The sequence below is a fragment of the Oncorhynchus keta genome, chromosome 23 (genome assembly GCF_023373465.1).
Source record: "Oncorhynchus keta strain PuntledgeMale-10-30-2019 chromosome 23, Oket_V2, whole genome shotgun sequence".
Lineage (NCBI taxonomy): Eukaryota > Metazoa > Chordata > Actinopteri > Salmoniformes > Salmonidae > Oncorhynchus > Oncorhynchus keta.
The window spans coordinates 19,665,328-19,687,250 of NC_068443.1; the positions used below are offsets into that span (position 1 = coordinate 19,665,328).

Below are 21,923 nucleotides of genomic sequence, written 5' to 3' on the forward strand. Positions count from 1 at the left end.
TATCTTACCCCAGCCAGGGAGGCAAGCATCTGAACCTAGAACAGAAAAGAGTGATGGGGCAAAGGAGTTCTTGCTTGATAGAGGAAAAGGAGCAAAAATGCTGAGTAGTGTGAGGCACAGTGGGATGGAGAGAAGTGAATATTCTCAACTGATGACAAGACTGACAAACCAAAGAGGAGACTCGGTAACATTTAGGTGTTGGCACACATTTAAATACATTTTTTAATGGGCAAGTGTCACACCGGATGTAATGTCTTGGACAGCAATAGTTTGTATTGACTAACTTATTTTCAGCACCAAGAACACATGCACTTAACTTGCTTTCGGTAGTCCCTGATTTTAATTGCATGAATAGTGTCCTATTTTGGTAGCTAGACACCGATCATAAAATACATTTGAGCGGTTTCAGAAAAATAAAATACCAATAGAAACAAATTTAACAATTCAAAATTCAACAAATAAAAACTGGTCCATTCAAATAAGGCCACAAGCCTACTAGTGGTTTGAGGAGTAGCCTACAGATTGACCTACTGTTCTCAACCACAGCCCTCGAGTCCAATCCAGAAGTACATGAGGACAGTCCATAGACCAGTCAAGCTGCTCTGCTGTGGGCTAGAGCACTCCTCTCCCTCAATGTGTCTGATTGAGTGGGGGGGTATTAATCGTCAGAGTCTGTGTCATGGCGCCGCCTGTGGCTTTGTGTCAGAGCAGCATGGGCTGCCTTGTGGCTGGCACGGGGGCGGGGGACAGGGGACTCCCTGTGGGAGGAGTGTGTGTCATGCCTCTGCTGGCGTCGTTGAGAGGAGAGGGGGTGGCGTTCACCCTTTGGTCCCCCCTTTGAATGGCTGTCATGGGGTCTGGCTCCAGTCTGACTGAGGCATGATGGATTATGATGACGGTGGTCCTTTCTGCACCTGAGGAGTAAAGAAACACACAATCAATGATTGAGACTAATAGGCAGGGGTCAAAGTAAGCTGAGGAAGATACATTAGGAATACACTGAATGTTATGATACAAACCATTGCCTCATCTATAAAAGGATAACTATCTGGGTTCCATAGGAGAATAGTAAATAAGGCCGCCCCCCAAACAAGATAAGCATGACCTGGGCTGGATGATGCATTCACTCAGTTCAAAAATCAACCCTACACCTTATTTTAACTAAGACTAAGACTATCTCTTCCTGTTGCTAAACATCCCAAGCCTGCTTTTTAAAAATTGTATTACCACAGAATACAGCAGCTGGACACATTAACTGACACGTCCCTAGTAAGGGTACAACCTGTTCTGTTTCTACCAAGCATACAAAGTCTAATTGTTGACAGAACATCTGCAGGTTGGCAAAAACCCATCTTTTGAGATGGAACCAAAGACCAGCTCTCCACCTCGCCAACGGTGATTTAGCACCCTCTAGTGCTAAAGCAAATAAGCCTGTTTTAAAATTGTACCTTTATTTAACTAGGCAAATCAGTTATGAACAAATTCTTACTTACAATGACGGCCTACCCCGGACGATGCTGGGCCAATTGCGCACCGCCCTATGGGACTCCCAATCACGGCCGGATGTGATACAGCCACTTGTAACATTATTGGACATTGGTGTTCTGTTTTCTTGTGATTTTATCATTTATCATTTAAAAAGGGGAAGGCAAAGTGAACATGACATACAAGTGACCTAAACGTGTAAAAGGGAGAAACAACACGCTAACCTTTTGTCATCTTCTGAATCGGAGGAGGAAGAGTCTCTTCTCTGCCTTTTCTTCTTTTTGTGCTTCTTTTCCTTCTTTTTGCTGCTATCGTGTCTATGATGGGAAAGTATAGCAGACAAGTCTTTGAGGGGTTTTTTGAGACAGTAATCTGAAGAGATTTACCTCAGATATTTGATTGTCAACACACTGTGATCATTAACACACTACCTTTGATCCACATCCTGTTTCTCTGTGTTCGCAGATGTTTTTCTGGCAGAGGCTTCCTGGTTTCCAGACTTCCCTTCTGTTTTATGGTGCTGTGAAAACAATGCTCTCCATTATGATCGTAATCATGTAACATTACTATTACAGAATCAATTCCCAAGTTGTATCAATCATGTTTGAAAAATATGCAGCTAACACAAAGGGATTAACACACCTACACCCGAGTTGTGTATTATTTTAGATGGCTCACCTTTGCGTGAGGATGTTTTACTCAGAGAGCATAAATAAACTTACTGTGAAGACTGACAAGCCTATTTTGGCAGCTTCCTTCTCCTGTTGGGAGAACACCATTTTCCGTGACGTTGCACTGGTGACAAAAAACATACTCCTAGTTACTCAACTAGTACACTCCAATCCATAATGTTTCCACTGTTTCTTCCACTTGAATATCAAGGGGATACTCGGTCATGGACTCATATATGCTGCTAAAAAAAAGTCCAAACGAGTGAAGAGCGACCTGAGAGAATGCTTAGAAGACGTGGGAGAAAAAAAAAATCTCACAGTTAAAGAGCATCGGCCAGTAATCAAAAGGTTGCTGGCTCGAATCCACAAGCAACGCACTTGACCCTAATTGCGCCTATAAGTCGCACTGGATAAGAGGGTCTACCAAATTACGTATATTTAAAAAAAATCTTGTTGGTGAGAAGTCTCCTACAGTATCAAGCCAGCTTTAAAAACAGAATTTGTGCAACAACCACTTTTGCAAACAGTTCAGTCAGTTACCCGGAGCTTCCAAGGCCAGAAACTCTGTCCACATCTCTGTCCTCAGCTTCCGCATCCTCCCTCCTGCACACATCTGCAAGGTCCTGTTGGACACATTGGAATCGGCATTACAAAAGCAATCCCGTATTCATCCTTAAGATTTATGATAAAATATGACTAGGCTCGTTACGTTAAATCATGGTGACAAATGCTAAAAAATAATAATAATCTAAATAAATGAGATTTAAACTAAACTAAATGTCATCTTCCCTGGTCTAATGCAGTTGTGATACTAACACATTAAGACATGATTATAATCAAAAACATACTAGAAATTGTGTAAACAAAAAGCACATAATACAAATGAGTCTCAAACCCTATGAAGGCAAAAAAAGTACCTCTTTGGTCAGGCCAGATGGTTGTCTCTTTATATTCTTGTGGCCTCTGAAAATAATGAATAAGACATTAGTTTGACATTTTACTCTAATATTTCTGTAAGGTAGTCGTTTCTGTTTGATGTTCTACTTACAGGGCAGCCAGCAGTGCCTCTTGCTCTGCTGCCTTCACAGCAGCAAGCTCCTCTTCTCTTGACATAGGCTTGACACCACCTTTTTTGTCTTTGGTATACCACGTCAGATCTTTGCCTTTCTGCCATCGCCCCACTGGTGCCATAAGAGAGTTCCCTGGGGTTGAAACAATAGCAGGGATATAAATATACTCCAAATGCATGCATGTCCAAATCAGAGACATGGCTTAGGCAATAAAGTTACATAAAGAAGTGATTGCCATAACTATTATTCTACAATCAACGTTGTCGTGTTGAATACACACCCCTCTCCTCCTGGCTGCACAGTGTAAAATCTTTGAGAAATAGTTTTCGTTCGTGACCAGTGTATTAATTTGGATAACATAATTTATATAATACAGCAAGCCATGTATATGCGCAGACTAGCATAATTGCATTCCCTGACCAGCCGCAGTCGAGTGTGCGTGACCGCTCTCCTTGGCAGCACAGTCAATTGTTTGCGCCTGGTTCTATCTCAAAATTCACCATTCCAACATAGCTAGCTGGGTTAAAAAAAATAAGTATATTCCAGGCAGACAATCTGAGTTGTTGACAAGCAATGCAACATTAATGAGGGACTGACTACACTTCGGAAAAAGGTAAGAACGTAGCACTCGAGAATAAATGAGTACAGGCTAACAACCTATTGCTTTATTGCGGAAACTACCGTTAACTTACTACATTGTCTATTATAACTTGTTAAGTAGTTACCTACTGTATCTAGTTTCATCTAGAAAGTAGTTAGCTAGTTACTAACTAGAAACATTTGACCGAATTATTAGTTGGATAGTCGCCCTGCTGTCTATTCGCAAAGAAGCGAAATCGTTAATTACAGTAGACAAGGGTCATTGGCGACGATGGGTCGATGCCCATTTTTCTCCACTTACCGAGGTAGTTTTCCCTGTGTTTATCGCCTTTCACGTCATCCCAGTTGAATTGGTCTTGCCCCCCCCTTACACCCCCAGATCTTGAAGCACCAAACATTATTTTAGCGTTGAATAAAGACGATGAAAGCTTTGTTTACACGTTAGGCCCTCTCGTTGTCCATCCGGGGAGTTTCCGTCTGGCTTTTCTCTCCCACGTCCGCTTACGACGATATAGTAAAAGCGATGGATAGTAAGCGATGGTTAGAAGCATGGATAGTAGTAACCTTTTCCGTGTTTCGAATAAACTGAGTTAGCTAGCTAAACAAGTGAAAAACCAAGAACGAAAACCACACCGTTGCTAACTATTCTGTCTTGCGTGTTTGTGCGCCGATCATCTGCACGCAAATAGCTCTTTAGCTGGGGGCGTTCATTACGCACAGTTCGTAATACTGAATCTGCAACCCCTGTAAAATATATTATTTATGTTTATTGGGCTGGATGTAGATTTTCAAAAGATCTATGTATCGCGTGCGGAGTTTAAACGCTCACGAAAATACGACAGCGTTTCCTTTTTGAATGTACTCTGTTGAGGACGTATACACACTGGTATTTGAACGATGTACTCTCGTTTATTTGGCTCGTGAAGATGACGTCGAAACACCATCTATATAATGGCCTTCACGCAGAATGTAGACAGAAAAGGGAGAAAGACCACCCAATAAGTACGGAAATGACGCCTTGGAGACATTATTGGGATATTGAACCGCAGTCATTGTAGATGTATACAAGGTATTTATCCAGGCTCTTCTCAGGTAGGATGATCATATATTATTTTGACCGCTAGTCTATGAACTATTTCTCAATAGCCTGCTGTTTTTCTTTATCATCACTGAAGCGAGCCAGTCTGTCACACAGGCCAGGCCATACGCATTGGTCAATCCGTGTCAAGGCATTATTCTGTCCCCAGGAAATATCACTTCTTATTTACTGTAACATGTGGATTACTAAGGTCGGGTGTCTTTTACCTCAAAAATATGTCTCTTGAGAGGAAATGTTATGACTTTTGAACACTTTTTCTGTGGATGAAGGCGTTTTTGCCATGTCCCCGGGTGTTATTCATCAACTTCCACGAGAAATATAAAATATAAAATATTTTAGTTATTTTATAGTCCTAGTTAAATTGTCTTTCATCAATAACGTTTTTTAATAATTATTGTATTTAGGATTTTATTTAAGATTTTCTGATATCACTGTCCATCCACCCTGTTAATTTGTTGTTAATCTCCATTTAAGAAACAAGCCCTTCCTAAAATGACACCACATTCAGGAATTGTCATAATTTATTTGGTGGGAAAACAATGGTGCAAAGCTAAATAAATATAAACACTGTTTTATCTGTTTTTAAAATCGTGCTCAAATGTTCACCATTATACTAGCTCAATCTTGCTCACTCACAGAGCTATGGCTAATTTAGGCTCTACATTCCCACCCTGTTAAATTCCACCCATTTAGGATTATGCAGCTAACAGGTTGGAAAATACACCCCAGCATTTTTTTAAAGTGCCTGAGCTTGACCAACATGTTTTTCTGAAAGTCAAACATGTCCTTTTTTCTGATAGAATACAAAAAAAGATATGCTTTTCCCCAAAAAGTATGAGCTCCAATAGGCACCACCTAGTAGGAAAGACCGAGCTGTCTAATTCACTGTCCATTTGTGTTGAAGTTGAAATGTCTTGTTTACATAATCATCATCTATCCTCTCCCACACAGCTAACCTGCTAGATTTAGGCTATAGCAGTAAGTGGTGCCTAAATTAGTTATCAAGTACATTGCTCTATTATGGCCTGATATCTTATCAACTTGGATGTTTCTAGAAAGCTATGAGTTATTATAGGGGACAATATGGGGAGAAAAGGAAAACTGATTGTTAGTACAGATTGGATCTGGTTTGGCAGCTTTTGCCTTCTTACTGTTGAACGGGAAAACAATTTCTGGCCTAATTTGAACCGCATAGAATAGGGATGGAATACCTTTTTAGGTGAGAACCTTCTCATGCAATATGCTTTAGATCGGGGATAGGCAACTTTGATGGGGTGGCAGCCGCAAAAAATCTGAACTCATCATGGGGGGCGTAGTAGCTTAATTCTCCGCTTACCCACATCCATACCCACACATGCATTCAGAGCATGGTTGCTGATAGGTTCTATAAAGTTGAGCACAAAGCCATGCAATCTCCATAGACAAACATTGGCAGTAGAATGGCCTTACTTAAGAGCTCAGTGACTTTCAACGTGGCACTGTCATAGGATGCCACCTTTCCAACAAGTCAGTTTGTCAAACGTATGCCCTGCTAGAGCTGCCCCGGTCAACTGTAAGTGCTGTTATTGTGAAGTGGAAATGTTTAGGAGCAACAATTGCTCAGCTGTGAAGTGATATGCCACACAAGCTCACAGAACGGGACTGGAGAGTGCTGTGCTTCCAACTTTGTGGCAACAGTTTGGTGAAGGCCCTTTCCTGTTTCAGCATGACAATACTCCCATGCACAAAGCGAAGTCCATACAGAAATGGTTTGTCAAGATCAGTGCGGAAGAACTTGACTGGCCTGCACAGAGCCCTGATCTCAACCCCATCAAACACTTTTTGGGATGAATTGGAATGCTGACTGCGAGCCAGGCCTAATAGCCCAACGTCAGTGCTCAACCTCACTAATGCTCTTGTGGCTGAAATCCCTGCAGCAATATTCCAACATCTAGTGGAAAGCCTTCTCAGAAGAGCGGAGGCTGTTATAGCAACTCCATATTAATGCCCATGATTTTGGAATGACATGTTCAACAAACAGGTGTCCACATACTTTTGGACATGTAGTGTATCTTACCTGACTGAGCACTTTGTTATTGCAGGCTGCAGCTGATTAGAAAACATACTAATCAGTAACAGCCTAATGAAATTAGGAGCCAACTGAATTCACATGATGAAAAGGTTGGTCACTGTCTGGCAAAGATCGATCACATGTTGTGGAAAGCATATATAAGGGTTGACCTAAAGTAAACTGAATGCAACATCTGTAATGGCATGCAGAACAATGTTTCCTGTAACCATTTCAATTAGCCTTATCCTGTGCCTGCAGTCGGCTCACATGCACCTCGTTTTCTGTAACACGTGCTTTGTTTACACAGGCAGCCCAATTCTGATATTTTTTTCACTCATTTGTCCTTTGACCTATCAGATCCTAAAAATATCTGATGGGAAAAGATCTGATGTGATTGGGCAAAAGGACAAGTAATGGAAACAATTTCAGAATTGGGCTACCTGTGTAGATGTAGCCTATCGCCAATTTTTCTGTCACGTTTGAAAGGTGCCTTTAGATGTTAGGCCAAGCCTATAAGATTTCCCTATGTATGGTGTCATTGTAGACCCAATTGTTTTGAATATTTGCTGTAGAGGCTAACTTGTCACCTTCTCTTGAATTGTACCATTTCTTGCTGGTAATTCTGACTGTAAGGAAGAGAAAGTTAGATCTGAACCTTGCGGGAAGTGGTTTCTTATTTGACTGGATGTAGCCTAAACCACTCTTATAGTCTGTTTTCTGTCCACGTGTTTTTGTGACAACAGTCTGACCCTCTGCATCCCAGCACCAAACCCATGACTGATTCTGACTTGGAAAGGAGCTGTGCATTTGTTTGTGGTTTAAACATTCAAGAGGCGGCAGACAATGAATGCTTCTGTCACCTGCAGCTGTCAGGCTACACGCACTGAGGTTTTTCCTATCTTTTTGGCAGGGGGTGAGCTCAGGTCTGATTAGCCTATTACAAGAGAGAATCCATTTTCTAAAATGGAAATGAGCTTATATGGGATCATAGACTACATGGCTATTATAACAAACTCCTTTTTTTTGCAGACATCTCTAGTTCCTTGAAATTAGCATCTGTATATTTATGAGGAGGCGGCACCACTTAAGTAAAGTATGACACGTCATTCGCATGGATTTTCTTATTTTGGGACATCTAACCAAACCCACTGATACATTACTTTTAGTAGCCTAAAACAGCGTAGGCTAGCAATATATAAATGACATGGTCGTTTAAGGTGCAATGCTATTTTGTGGATTGAAGAGACATTTTTGTCATTTATGAGATATGCATTTTTAGGTCTAGTTATGTTTGCAGTGTTTAATAGTAATGCAGTAGACTGTTGTATGATCATTTCTCACCTGAGTTTATTTTGTGTTTGGCATGATTCGTTTATCATTTCCGTAGACAACTGAAAGAAGCTGTCAATATCTAGGCTATGTCACGAGCTGCTGGGCAGGGTTTAGGCTACTGTGTAACTTACTGAGCGGTGATTGGAGGGAGCAGCGATTTACTTTCCTATGTTTGTACAGTGCTGAGTCTGCGCCCACACAGACACCACATAGACTGACACACCCGGCTCCGGTATATAATAGTGCTGCTCATTCACTTGCCAATCCAGTCCTCCCACATCCTGCTGCTCTCCCTCACTTGCACGTCTACTGAAAGTGACTGAAGGTAAGGAGGAAGAGGGACTTTAGCCTAATAATATGATCTAGCCTATATGGCTAACAACTAAAGATCATTCTGGGATAGGATATGTCAGAAAAAAAATGGATTGTAAAGCTGATTTGTTTGACTAATTCCAAAATAGTGTGTCATTATCTCTGTAGTTGACCCGGCTGTGTTGACTCGGCTGATGGTTTTTAGTACACAAGCTAAATTGAAAATCAAATAACTCCACGGTATGTGGCTGTTCCTCTTTCAGATTGTACTAGTCTCAGTTTAGGCCTCGACCTATTAGTGGAATATTTGCTGGCTATGTCTAAATTGGACAACACATTCAAAAATAGCCTAGGCTACATCATATGAAACAAGTAAACATTTAGCCTAGGATCATACTGATTTTAGTCTTTTTAAATGTATTTTATGGTAAAAAAAAAGAAGTAATTGCAGACAGTGTACTGAAAGCACTTATGCCTTGCAATCAGAGGCAGCAGGGTAATTTTAGGCACTCCAATTAGTAGATGGTGCCGTGGTAACGGCCTAATGGGACTTAATAACTGCTCTAGCTGTGTTGGTCCTGCTAGTCTTGTTGGAACCTGTTCTGATTACTACATAATCACCTTCTGAAATGTTTTTTTTTTTCAAAAGGCAATTAATCTGTTTGTTCCATGTTTTATGGGATGCTTGCTTCATTTGGTCCATTTCATATTCATCCCTATAGTGTATTCTTTAGACCAGGCATATTACACCTGGCCTCATATTACACCCGGCCTTATATAACACCTGGCCTTATATTACTCCCGGCCTCATATTACACCCGGCCTCATATTACACCCGGCCTCATATTACACCCGGCCTCATATTACACCCGGCCTCATATTACACCCGGCCTCATATTACACCCGGACTCATATTACACCCGGACTCATATTACACCCGGACTCATATTACACCCGGACTCATATTACACCTAGCCTAAAACTACAGGTAAACCATTTATGTAAGCTCATGAGATCAGTCTGGTAGTGCCAGCCTTTTACTACACCACCTGTCTGATCTTTTTCAATATAGGCTACTTGAGATTGTACCAGTTTCATGTGAGTAAAGGATAGGCCTAGGTATGTTTTTAATCTGTCTGTTTCTCCTCATGACACCAGTTCCAACCATTTGTGTAAATTGATCTTTCCGTTTGGTTAAACACCACACCCTGTGGTGTGTGTGTGTGTGTGTGTTTTCATCTCCTCTAACCCTCGGTCTCTTTCTCTCTCCCCCAGCTATGGCAGGACCCAGGCCAGTGGTGCTGAGTGGCCCGTCGGGGGCTGGGAAGAGCACGCTGCTCAAGAAGCTGCTCAAGGAGTACGAGGGCATCTTTGGCTTCAGCGTCTCACGTAAGTGTGCTCTGCTCCAGTCCCATGTGAACTTTGTATGATGTCAGTTACAGAAATAAGATATTCAATTGTGTGCTCTTATCCGTCAGACACAACAAGGAGCCCTCGTCCTGGTGAAGAGAACGGTAAAGGTAGGTAGGGTTTATAAACTCCCAGGATGGATGATCTTGCTCCAATTCCTTCCGCTGCATCTCTTTAATTCGCTTCAACCACCTATGCTGTCCGCTGTGTCCTATTGGTTTCAACAACCAACCTTTTAACATGCAACTGTTGTTGTGTTACAGATTACCATTATGTTACAAGGGAGTATATGCAGGCTAGCATCGACAAAGGGGAGTTCATTGAGAGCGCGGTGTTTTCCGGGAACATGTACGGGACGAGCAGGGCCTCCGTGCAGGACGTCAAGGACAAGAACCTGATCTGCGTCCTGGACATCGACATGCAGGGCGTTAGGGCGGTCAAGACGACAGACCTCAACCCCATCTACATCTTCATCCAACCCCCGTCCATGAGCATCCTGGTGAGAGACGGGCAGCATTATAAAACTGTTTACCAGGGCCATTTTTGTCTCGTTTTACTTTGAGAGACTTGATATATCATATTGAATGTTGTTTATAAACGTGTAATGTGGTTATAAACCTATCATAACTCAGTCTGGGATTGTAATCCGAAGATAAACCCCCATGACTTAATTAATCTTCTTCTGTCACTTGTAATTGTAGGAGAAACGTTTAAGAGACCGAGAGACTGAGTCAGAGGAGAGCCTCCAGAAACGTTTGCATGCTGCCCAGGTGGACATGGTGAAAAGTGAGTCTGATTCTGGAGAGACTTTGGGCTAAAACAGAGTTGTATGTTTATAAATGAAATGTTTAAAAATGGTCTAAAACTGTTTCCCCTATCTTTCAGGCAAAGATCCTGGCATATTTGACGTTATCATTGTCAATGACAGTCTTGACGATGCCTATGGGAAGTTGAAAGACACTCTTATTGAGGTCAGTTGGTATCGACATGACATAGCTGGGTATGATGGACGGGACCATACGCACCATTTAACTTGTTGAAAACCAATTAGTCACATAATGTGTATTGCTAAATCCTTAATAGATCTTTGTCAGTGTTGATTTTCACCATCTCCAAAATGTCATCCTCAAACCTACTTTCTTTCTTAAGGAAATCAAAAAAGTCCAGAAAACCAACCTGTCCTCTTAAGCGATGAGAAGCATGACATCCATCCCAGCCATCCTGGCCACTCCTGACAAAATGTCAGCCCCTCTATTCCAATCCTGAACTTTCTGTCAGATACTGGTGTGGGAAGGAACTCCAGACTACATCCCTTGCACCTAGACTTTTCAGTGTGCACTAAGATCTAGCCTATGTTTTTACATATTGGGAGGATATAGGTAGGTATTAAGATGATTAAAAACTGTAAGTAGAAGTGGACTATTTAGCTTTATTTACTAATTTGGCACAGTTTTATTATTATTTTTGTCCACAAAGAAAAACACTCCATTAATGGTTAACCTGTGATTGAGATGGTCCCTAATGTTTTTCTTCTATGTTTACTGCATACAGGAGTTTCTGCCATTTGTTTTCTTCTCTTCTGCCCATTTAGTAGTATTATACCCCCAAAGCATTAACTATGTTCTCTCTGCTCTTCAACAACAGAAGGCCATAATAACAAGACTCATTCCCACTAATGGCAGTGTTGTAGTACTCGAGACCACATTGAGTGTCTCGGTCTTGTCTCAGTGTTGGATACATTTGTACTCGGTCTTAACTCAGTCTGGGACCAGCCGAGATCAGCAGAGTAAAACAACTCCTAATTACCAGCTTCCATTCAGTCAGAGCATAAAACTGCTTCTCCAGGCCAATTATATACAGTCCTTTCTTGAAACATAAATACCTTAACAGCTTTTATATCTAGTATAGACATGTTTTCTCAGTGGTGAACCTGTAGGCCTTCAGTGTGTGTGTGTGACAGGTTAGTACAGTGGTGAACCTATAGGCCTTCAATGTGTGACAGGTTAGTACAGTGGTGAACCTATAGGTCTTCAGTGTGTGTGTGACAGGTTAGTACAGTGGTGAACCTATAGGCCTTCAGTGTGTGACAGGTTAGTACAGTGGTGAACCTATAGGTCTTTAATGTGTGACAGGTTAGTACAGTGGTGAACCTATAGGCCTTCAATGTGTGACAGGTTAGTACAGTGGTGAACCTATAGGTCTTCAGTGTGTGTGTGACAGGTTAGTACAGTGGTGAACCTATAGGCCTTCAGTGTGTGACAGGTTAGTACAGTGGTGAACCTATAGGCTTTCAGTGTGTGACAGGTTAGTACAGTGGTGAACCTATAGGTCTTTAGTGTGTGACAGGTTAGTACAGTGGTGAACCTATAGGCTTTCAGTGTGTGACAGGTTAGTACAGTGGTGAACCTATAGGTCTTTAGTGTGTGACAGGTTAGTACAGTGGTGAACCTATAGGTCTTCAGTGTGTGACAGGTTAGTACAGTGGTGACCCTATAGGTCTTTAGTGTGTGACAGGTTAGTACAGTGGTGAACCTATAGGTCTTCAGTGTGTGACAGGTTAGTACAGTGGTGACCCTATAGGTCTTTAGTGTGTGACAGGTTAGTACAGTGGTGAACCTATAGGACTTCAGTGTGTAACAGGTTAGTACAGTGGTGAACCTATAGGACTTCAGTGTGTAACAGGTTAGTACAGTGGTGACCCTATAGGTCTTTAGTGTGTGACAGGTTAGTACAGTGGTGAACCTATAGGACTTCAGTGTGTAACAGGTTAGTACAGTGGTGACCCTATAGGTCTTTAGTGTGTGACAGGTTAGTACAGTGGTGACCCTATAGGTCTTTAGTGTGTAACAGGTTAGTACAGTGGTGACCCTATAGGTCTTTAGTGTGTAACAGGTTAGTACAGTGGTGAACCTATAGGACTTCAGTGTGTAACAGGTTAGTACAGTGGTGACCCTATAGGTCTTTAGTGTGTGACAGGTTAGTACAGTGGTGAACCTATAGGTCTTCAGTGTGTAACAGGTTAATACAGTGGTGAACCTATAGGACTTCAGTGTGTAACAGGTTAGTACAGTGGTGACCCTATAGGTCTTTAGTGTGTGACAGGTTAGTACAGTGGTGAACCTATAGGTCTTCAGTGTGTAACAGGTTAATACAGTGGTGAACCTATAGGTCTTCAGTGTGTGACAGGTTAGTACAGTGGTGAACCTATAGGTCTTCAGTGTGTGACAGGTTAGTACTGTGGTGAACCTATAGGTCTTCAGTGTGACAGGTTAGTACAGTGGTGAACCTATAGGCCTTCAGTGTGTGACAGGTTAGTACAGTGGTGAACCTATAGGTCTTTAGTGTGTGACAGGTTAGTACAGTGGTGAACCTATAGGTCTTTAGTGTGTGACAGGTTAGTACAGTGGTGAACCTATAGGTCTTTAGTGTGTGACAGGTTAGTACAGTGGTGAACCTATAGGTCTTTAGTGTGTGACAGGTTAGTACTGTGGTGAACCTATAGGTCTTTAGTGTGTGACAGGTTAGTGCAGTGGTGAACCTATAGGTCTTCAGTGTGAGACAGGTTAGTACAGTGGTGAACCTATAGGTCTTTAGTGTGTGACAGGTTAGTACAGTGGTGAACCTATAGGTCTTCAGTGTGAGACAGGTTAGTACAGTGGTGAACCTATAGGTCTTTAGTGTGTGACAGGTTAGTACTGTGGTGAACCTATAGGTCTTTAGTGTGTGACAGGTTAGTACAGTGGTGAACCTATAGGACTTCAGTGTGTAACAGGTTAATACAGTGGTGAACCTATAGGTCTTTAGTGTGTAACAGGTTAATACAGTGGTGACCCTATAGGTCTTTAGTGTGTGACAGGTTAGTACAGTGGTGAACCTATAGGACTTCAGTGTGTAACAGGTTAATACAGTGGTGAACCTATAGGACTTCAGTGTGACAGGTTAGTACTGTGGTGAACCTATAGGTCTTTAGTGTGTGACAGGTTAGTACAGTGGTGAACCTATAGGACTTCAGTGTGTAACAGGTTAATACAGTGGTGAACCTATAGGTCTTTAGTGTGTAACAGGTTAGTACAGTGGTGAACCTATAGGTCTTCAGTGTGAGACAGGTTAGTACAGTGGTGAACCTATAGGTCTTTAGTGTGTGACAGGTTAGTACTGTGGTGAACCTATAGGTCTTTAGTGTGTGACAGGTTAGTACTGTGGTGAACCTATAGGTCTTTAGTGTGTGACAGGTTAGTACAGTGGTGAACCTATAGGACTTCAGTGTGTAACAGGTTAATACAGTGGTGAACCTATAGGTCTTTAGTGTGTAACAGGTTAATACAGTGGTGACCCTATAGGTCTTTAGTGTGTGACAGGTTAGTACAGTGGTGAACCTATAGGACTTCAGTGTGTAACAGGTTAATACAGTGGTGAACCTATAGGACTTCAGTGTGACAGGTTAGTACAGTGGTGAACCTATAGGCCTTCAGTGTGTAACAGGTTAGTACAGTGGTGAACCTATAGGTCTTTAGTGTGTGACAGGTTAGTACAGTGGTGAACCTATAGGTCTTTAGTGTGTGACAGGTTAGTACAGTGGTGACCCTATAGGTCTTTAGTGTGTAACAGGTTAGTACAGTGGTGACCCTATAGGTCTTTAGTGTGTAACAGGTTAGTACAGTGGTGAACCTATAGGTCTTTAGTGTGTGACAGGTTAGTACAGTGGTGAACCTATAGGTCTTTAGTGTGTGACAGGTTAGTACAGTGGTGAACCTATAGGTCTTTAGTGTGTGACAGGTTAGTACAGTGGTGAACCTATAGGTCTTTAGTGTGTGACAGGTTAGTACAGTGGTGAACCTATAGGTCTTTAGTGTGTGACAGGTTAGTACAGTGGTGAACCTATAGGCCTTCAGTGTGTAACAGGTTAGTACAGTGGTGAACCTATAGGTCTTTAGTGTGTGACAGGTTAGTACAGTGGTGAACCTATAGGTCTTTAGTGTGTGACAGGTTAGTACAGTGGTGACCCTATAGGTCTTTAGTGTGTAACAGGTTAGTACAGTGGTGACCCTATAGGTCTTTAGTGTGTAACAGGTTAGTACAGTGGTGAACCTATAGGACTTCAGTGTGTAACAGGTTAGTACAGTGGTGACCCTATAGGTCTTTAGTGTGTGACAGGTTAGTACAGTGGTGAACCTATAGGTCTTCAGTGTGTAACAGGTTAATACAGTGGTGAACCTATAGGACTTCAGTGTGTAACATGTTAGTACAGTGGTGACCCTATAGGTCTTTAGTGTGTGACAGGTTAGTACAGTGGTGAACCTATAGGTCTTCAGTGTGTAACAGGTTAATACAGTGGTGAACCTATAGGTCTTCAGTGTGTGACAGGTTAGTACTGTGGTGAACCTATAGGTCTTCAGTGTGAGACAGGTTAGTACAGTGGTGAACCTATAGGTCTTTAGTGTGTGACAGGTTAGTACAGTGGTGAACCTATAGGTCTTTAGTGTGTGACAGGTTAGTACAGTGGTGAACCTATAGGTCTTTAGTGTGTGACAGGTTAGTACTGTGGTGAACCTATAGGTCTTTAGTGTGTGACAGGTTAGTACAGTGGTGAACCTATAGGTCTTCAGTGTGAGACAGGTTAGTACAGTGGTGAACCTATAGGTCTTTAGTGTGTGACAGGTTAGTACAGTGGTGAACCTATAGGTCTTCAGTGTGAGACAGGTTAGTACAGTGGTGAACCTATAGGTCTTTAGTGTGTGACAGGTTAGTACTGTGGTGAACCTATAGGTCTTTAGTGTGTGACAGGTTAGTACAGTGGTGAACCTATAGGACTTCAGTGTGTAACAGGTTAATACAGTGGTGAACCTATAGGTCTTTAGTGTGTAACAGGTTAATACAGTGGTGACCCTATAGGTCTTTAGTGTGTGACAGGTTAGTACAGTGGTGAACCTATAGGACTTCAGTGTGACAGGTTAGTACAGTGGTGAACAGGTTAGTACAGTGGTGAACCTATAGGCCTTCAGTGTGTGACAGGTTAGTACAGTGGTGAACCTATAGGCCTTCAGTGTGTGACAGGTTAGTACAGTGGTGAACCTATAGGCCTTCAGTGTGACAGGTTAGTACAGTGGTGAACCTATATGCTTTCAGTGTGTGACAGGTTAGTACAGTGGTGAACCTATAGGCTTTCGGTGTGTGACATGTTTGTGATTCTGAAAGGACAGCAACCATAATACCAGCACACTCATGTATGAGAGTGCACTTTTTGTAAAACACAATATGTAGCAAGCTAAAAAACCTGAGCCTAACGTTAGCTAGATAGCTACACTAACTAGCTGTTGACTGACTAACTTTTCCCCCTCATCGTTTTTCGGTGGCTATACACAGCTAGAGATGCAGGTATCATTTGGTTAGCTAGCAAGAACTTGAACAACCGTGTTCGAAAATTAATTCTGGCAAATGGCTCGTTTGTTTAAAGGCCTACCGTGGCTCTGATTGGCTATAGCGCACCGGTCTGTGTAGACTCCGATCCTGGACATTTACATTACATTTAAGTCATTTAGCAGACGCTCTTATACAAGACAGATGTTTTTATTCTGTTTAATTTATGGTTTTATTTACTGCAGTGTCTTAATTGTCTAAACACACGGCTGCTTTCCCACTCTATATTGCTATGGAATTTTCACAAATGCCTTAGTATACGTAATTCCCAAACATTCTAAGAATTTATGAAAAAGTGAAAATGACCATAGTGGTTGCTTTAGGAAGATTTCATGTTCCTAAAATGCTATCAGTTCCACACTTGCATTTTTCTGGTCTTGACTCTGTCTCGGACCCCTTGTCCCCCTCCCGGTCTTGACTCAGTCCTCAACATAGGGCAGCTAACAAACAATCACAAGGCCAGGTGCTTGGGCACTAGCTAAGCACAGGCTAACTCTGGCTCTAAGATAGTAACACGGAAGCACCATACGTATTACAGCTGATCTCAGGAACTTACTGTAGCCTAGCTGCTGTTTGCTAATGATCCTAGTCATCTTGTGTGTGAAAAGATATGTTTAAAGTTTCCCTGTTTTACCATACTGATACAAGTATGATACAGTACAATATTCATTCACTCATAAAACAAAGGATTGTCATTTAGGATTTACAATCATGATGTTAACCTCTGTATAACAAAGTTACACTTCTGGAGCCCACAACTCACGGTGATGTAGTCTAACCCCTAATACATGTTTTTGTTGTTTTGACAGTTGTATTGTAATGGTGTAAAACTTTTGTATTGTATGTTTGTAAAATAATAATCTCACCTATATTATAATGATATTCAGTTGGCCTTTTTTTGGAAAGGAGATGTTTGAGTGAGAATTAAAGAGAATGAATATGAAATAAATGGAGCAAATATTGGCTCCGTCCTCAGGAGAATATAGAAAAGTTTAGAACCAAGCACACAGAGCATTTGCTTTACTTGAAACTGGTTACATTGAATTCCACAAAACCTCTTTGTTCAAGGCAGCCTTCTAAAAAGGCTGCACTTATTTATTTTAAGTTTGTCGTTTAACATGTTTTCCATTCAGAACCCAAATTCAGTTCATTGGTAACTAATATGACATACTCTGGCCCATGACTCTTTTAAACGCCATAGCTTCTTGTCCTCTGTATTTGATCTCCCTTTGAACAAAACATTCCTTCCTTTGCACAAATTACTTATTGAAATATATTTATAACCTTTTCACTCTGAACAGCTTTTTAATGGTGCAAATGTTATACCACTGCTTTGAATGTGTCATCTTTGGCCAAATATTGACAATTTACCCAGCCTTCAACGAGTCCTTGTTTAATAATATGTATTTCTAGTAACATTTGATGTATTTTACAAGTGTAGTCAAGTAAATTAATAAAAATGTTTTGCCTGGATATCTTTTTATTTTTTTAAGCATAGTGATCGTGTTAACTTGACTGAAAACGGCCAGTGATTTGCTGACCAGTATGGTTGAAGTCCAAGCACCTTACCTGAAATATATAATCAATGGTTAGAGCTACCATTGTTGACTCCCAATTCTGACTAGTATTTCTTAGGCCTACACTTTTATATGTGGAAGAGGATAGACGAGAGGAAGACAAAGCACAAGCATTTACATTCGGTGATTGCATTACGAACCAACCCACACATTCACCAAGAGTGAATAAAACAACAGGCTGATCAGTTCATCAGTTGCAATTTAATTGTTTTGGTGTATTAAACACTTGGGAGTACCCTCCCAAAAATCCATTAACTATTCATTCTCTTAACTAAACATGTGCAGGCAGTCAAAACCTATGTGATTTGTTGAATTTCTTACAAAGGTAAACATTCAATGCTTTTACAAGATGTTTAAAATAACATAAAAACAAAACATCACTCTTAGTTTGGAAAGTGGTAATTAACTTTTTAAAACAATATATTGCAACAAAGTGAATAAATCCAGTGTACAATGGCTCACTAACTATGTAACTCCCACCTGAACTGAATGTGACAAGATTCATATTAACCCTATCAGTCCCGCGACCCCAGCAAAAATCATCTTTTAATGTATCTGACTTTAATTTATTATAAGGGCATGTCCAGCCCTGATATTTAGCCTCACAAGGGAGTGTTCTTTTCAGGACAACCATGGCTACAAGTAGAACAAAACTATTTGACATAAAACAGTTGCATTCATGAGTTTTATTGACAAATGTCAATAAAAAAATGTTTTTAATCTGCCAAAGCAAAATCCTGATCAAATGAATTGATATGAATGCTGTAAGTACAGAAATTGTATGCTCACTGGGAAATGACAACTGTTTAGATTTTGTGAGAGCCACTATGTGAGCTTATTATAGACACTATGTCCTGGGATTTCCTATGATCTTCTATGTAGAACAACCCCTTACCTTCTAATGACTCTTGTGTAGGTGTTGAGCGTCATAGATACATGCATGTGTTCGTGAGAGTCTCACCTTTTCATAAATATCTTTGAATAGTTTGTAGCTCAAATCATTCAGACTACATAGGTTTTTGTAAAAAGACCCAGCCCAGGGCCCCATTGGGATCCGCCCTTGTCTCACAAACACAGCTCTAGCTCAGCCCCCGTTAATTACACAGACTGGTTGGTATCTACGGATGCAGAAGAAAGACAAATCCAATGGTTCTACCCAGAAGTCCAAAACGCGCCGGTGTTACAGTGGGACTCATTGTGTTAATTAAATTATGTCAATCAGATAAACACGCAAATCAGCTTTCAAAAAGCTAATACATAACATGCTGCCACTTTTCTAAATATAATTAATTACATTTGACCTTAAAGTAATCACAAATACTTAATTATCTGAGGTCAATCTACTCTTTAATGCTCTCAATAAACTGATAATGAAGTGCCTTTCTATAAAACAAATGACCCAGTTCAAAATGAAATATCCTATATAGGTCTATGTTTTGGATGTATATGACCTAAAGTAAACAGAGACCCTTTATACGAGACCTGTATAACACAATCATAGACCTACATCATTCCACAGTCCACACCACAAGTGAGTGATATACAGTTAATGTAAAAGCATCAGCACTGCACAACATGTAACTGCCCATCTAGAAACGCTTAGAAAATTCTAGACTTCTCCATAGGACAGGACAGCCCAATCTGAAGTACAACTCAATGATCCATGTATCAGTCTTTAATCTGGCTTTCTTGTATTCTCAAGCAGACCGTGGCTGCATTTGAAAGAACATCGTCAATGTTTCACACAATCCAGCAACGTCTGTAATCAATGCTCTTTTACACTTCTTTTGTACTTCTAGCAATTTCGTTGCTGAAATCATTGGTTTGGTAAGTTACTGTCGAGACACTTTTTTCCTTTCACAGGAGATAGTTAGCCTATTTACAAACTGATATGCTACAAGTCAATGTGGATATTCCTTGTTCATTAAACTTCAGAGACAACACACAGAGAGAAATATAGTACTGTACTGATGTTCTCCTACAGAACAGAAGTTTAACATCAAGATGTTGACATTTAAAACAGCTGTCACCTGAGGGTAAAGCAGATGGATTTTTTAAACTTTCAAATGGTGTCAGTCCATGTTGCAAGACTTGCAATTATTCTATATTTCTCTGTACATCAAATAATCAAACATGTGGCAAGCAAGGCAACAATAAATTGAAGCCTGGATAGTTTACAATGGCATTCGGAAATCATTTAGCCTAAACAACATATCCAACCCCCTTTTGATGTTTTGTCCTTTAAAAACGACTGTCTGACCAAAACAACTGACTTCCTGTGTCTGCATTTGACTTTCAGATGGGTTGCTTCAAAATGGAATGATCCTCCCATTTGCAAGAAAATGCAAGGTTAGAATACGCTTTTTAACACTTAAGTAGTAATGTTCCCATTTAAGACTAAAACGGCTATTGTACGTATCACAAATGAACAAAAATCAGCTTGGTTCTGATCAAGCAACTGATTTTCACACACTAGGTTATTGGTTTTGATATGGGTTCTGGCTAATCTGAAGAGTGACTGGCTTGCCCACTGACGTGTAGACTTTGGTTTTGTATCTCTGCTGCCCTCCCTCCACTCTCTGCACCTCAGAGCAGTATGCAGGCTTGACCTCTTGCTTGGCGTGGCTGACCTGGATGGGAATCTCTCTCTCCCTTCTAGACTGGTCTCCGCTGGGGTGGTGGTGGTGGTGGGGGGCAGCCAGGGAGAACATGCTGCCTGAGAGGTACTCTCTAAATCGGCTGAAGAAGCCAGGGCTGCGCCTCCCCCTGGGCACCACCACAGGCCTCCCCACATTGAGCAGCACTGGCTGGCCCACGACAGAGCCCCCAATCTCCCTCTGAAGCACAGAGACCTCACAGGGTCTCTCGGCAGGGGAGGGCCTGGTGTTGGAGGAGCTGTAGGTCTCCCCCTCCCTGGGAACATAGTCCTCCAAGTCCTCCAGGGTGAGAACGCGACCGGCCTGGGTCAGGGTCTTAGGCTCCAGCTTCCTGGGAGGTTCCATGTTATCATCATCATCATCCGGTTCTGTGACAAAGGCCTCTTTCTGCTCCTCTAGCCAGGCCTCATCATGTTCATGGTCGTTAGGGATTAGAACAGCGGAGACCTCGCAGGCCTCTCCACTGAGTCCAGGGGCAACCTCGGAACCAGCCATGTTCTCATCCTCCTCATCATCATCCCAGGCTATAGGATGAGCCCCCTCCAGCTCGGAGCAGTTCTGCAGCTCTACCAGCTTGTTGTTGGAATTGTTGGTGTTGGGGTTCGGGGACCTCCGTGGCCGGGTGAAGGAGGGGGTGTTCGCTCGCTCCGACCCAGCTGGGGAGACCCCTCTTCTCCTGGATAGCCTGGGCGACTTGTTCACCTTGTACTCAATGATTTCCTCTACCTCCACCCACCTGTTCTCTGCGGCCCGGGCCCCAGCACCCCCCTCGGGCTCCGTGACGTACAGGGTGGGGATGGTGGTCTTCCTGCTGGCAGAAACCTGCCTCCTCTGCCTGGCCGTGCCGGTGGGGGTGGTGGGGAGATCTGGGGTGTTGGTTTCGGAGAGGTTGAACCCAGATGGAGACATGCCGCGACGCTTCATACGGGTGTTCTTCACCACCGTAGTTATGGTCTCCTCTCTGTAAGGGGACACAGCACAGAGGGTGTGAAAGAGGGACAGACCAGAAGGAACACTTAAAAAAAGGTTAAATCTAGAACCTAAAAGGGTTCTTTGGCTGTCCCCATAGGATAACCCAAATGAGGATCATTTTTGGTTCCAGTTAGAACAATTTTTTTCTAAGAGTGTATTGTATGCCAGGAACAGAACAGAAGGTATGAGAGAGACAGCAGAGAGATAGAACAACTTGCTGGCATGCTGTTTTCACAATAAGACTACATACAAAAGGTGTTAATTAGCGTGT

At 41.8% G+C, this 21,923-nt stretch overlaps 3 protein-coding genes across 33 annotated transcripts in view; 1 reads left to right on the forward strand and 2 right to left on the reverse strand.

Annotated features, from left to right (window-relative positions):
- Positions 1-196: 196 nt before the first annotated feature.
- c23h1orf35 (chromosome 23 C1orf35 homolog) lies at positions 197-4,721 on the reverse strand. The gene is made up of 8 exons (XM_035799683.2): positions 4,128-4,721; positions 3,205-3,358; positions 3,074-3,119; positions 2,697-2,779; positions 2,208-2,280; positions 1,917-2,005; positions 1,710-1,802; positions 197-914 (listed from the first exon to the last, which is right to left on the reverse strand). The coding sequence occupies exons 1-8, from the start codon at positions 4,222-4,224 to the stop codon at positions 659-661; spliced, it is 891 nt and encodes a 296-aa protein (XP_035655576.1). The 5' UTR covers positions 4,225-4,721; the 3' UTR covers positions 197-658.
- An 80-nt stretch (positions 4,722-4,801) lies between these two features.
- LOC118401960 (guanylate kinase-like) lies at positions 4,802-17,919 on the forward strand. The gene is made up of 17 exons (XM_052476786.1): positions 4,802-4,918; positions 9,895-10,008; positions 10,098-10,139; positions 10,293-10,528; positions 10,731-10,815; positions 10,915-11,000; positions 11,179-12,031; positions 12,162-12,375; positions 12,418-12,627; positions 12,670-13,339; positions 13,466-14,009; positions 14,094-14,595; positions 14,680-15,099; positions 15,142-15,207; positions 15,292-15,435; positions 15,478-15,979; positions 16,042-17,919. Exons 1-7 carry the CDS (start codon positions 4,885-4,887, stop codon positions 11,215-11,217), a joined length of 636 nt encoding a protein of 211 aa, XP_052332746.1. The 5' UTR covers positions 4,802-4,884; the 3' UTR covers positions 11,218-12,031; positions 12,162-12,375; positions 12,418-12,627; positions 12,670-13,339; positions 13,466-14,009; positions 14,094-14,595; positions 14,680-15,099; positions 15,142-15,207; positions 15,292-15,435; positions 15,478-15,979; positions 16,042-17,919.
- A 286-nt stretch (positions 17,920-18,205) lies between these two features.
- LOC118402524 (obscurin-like) overlaps positions 18,206-21,923 on the reverse strand; it is an 88,944-nt gene continuing 85,226 nt past the window's right edge. For all 31 annotated transcript variants that reach the window (XM_052476766.1, XM_052476767.1, XM_052476758.1 and 28 more), the window contains one exon: positions 18,206-21,641. In XM_052476766.1, coding sequence (XP_052332726.1) covers positions 20,501-21,641 — 1,141 coding nt within the window. In that variant the 3' untranslated portion in view covers positions 18,206-20,500. The remainder of the gene's footprint in view (positions 21,642-21,923) is intronic.

Excerpts from the sequence above, each read along its gene's own strand:
- c23h1orf35 (XM_035799683.2), bottom strand. The coding sequence starts at position 4,224 with ATGTTTGGTGCTTCAAGATCTGGGGGTGTAAGGGGGGGGCAAGACCAA. Across the intron at positions 2,006-2,207 it reads TAGGCTTGTCAGTCTTCACA|CACCATAAAACAGAAGGGAA; the intron begins GTAAGTTTATTT and ends TTGTTTTCACAG. Across the intron at positions 915-1,709 it reads GATTCAGAAGATGACAAAAG|GTGCAGAAAGGACCACCGTC; the intron begins GTTAGCGTGTTG and ends TTTACTCCTCAG.
- LOC118401960 (XM_052476786.1), top strand. The coding sequence starts at position 4,885 with ATGTATACAAGGTATTTATCCAGGCTCTTCTCAG. Across the intron at positions 10,009-10,097 it reads CTTTGGCTTCAGCGTCTCAC|ACACAACAAGGAGCCCTCGT; the intron begins GTAAGTGTGCTC and ends CTTATCCGTCAG. Across the intron at positions 11,001-11,178 it reads TGAAAGACACTCTTATTGAG|GAAATCAAAAAAGTCCAGAA; the intron begins GTCAGTTGGTAT and ends TTCTTTCTTAAG.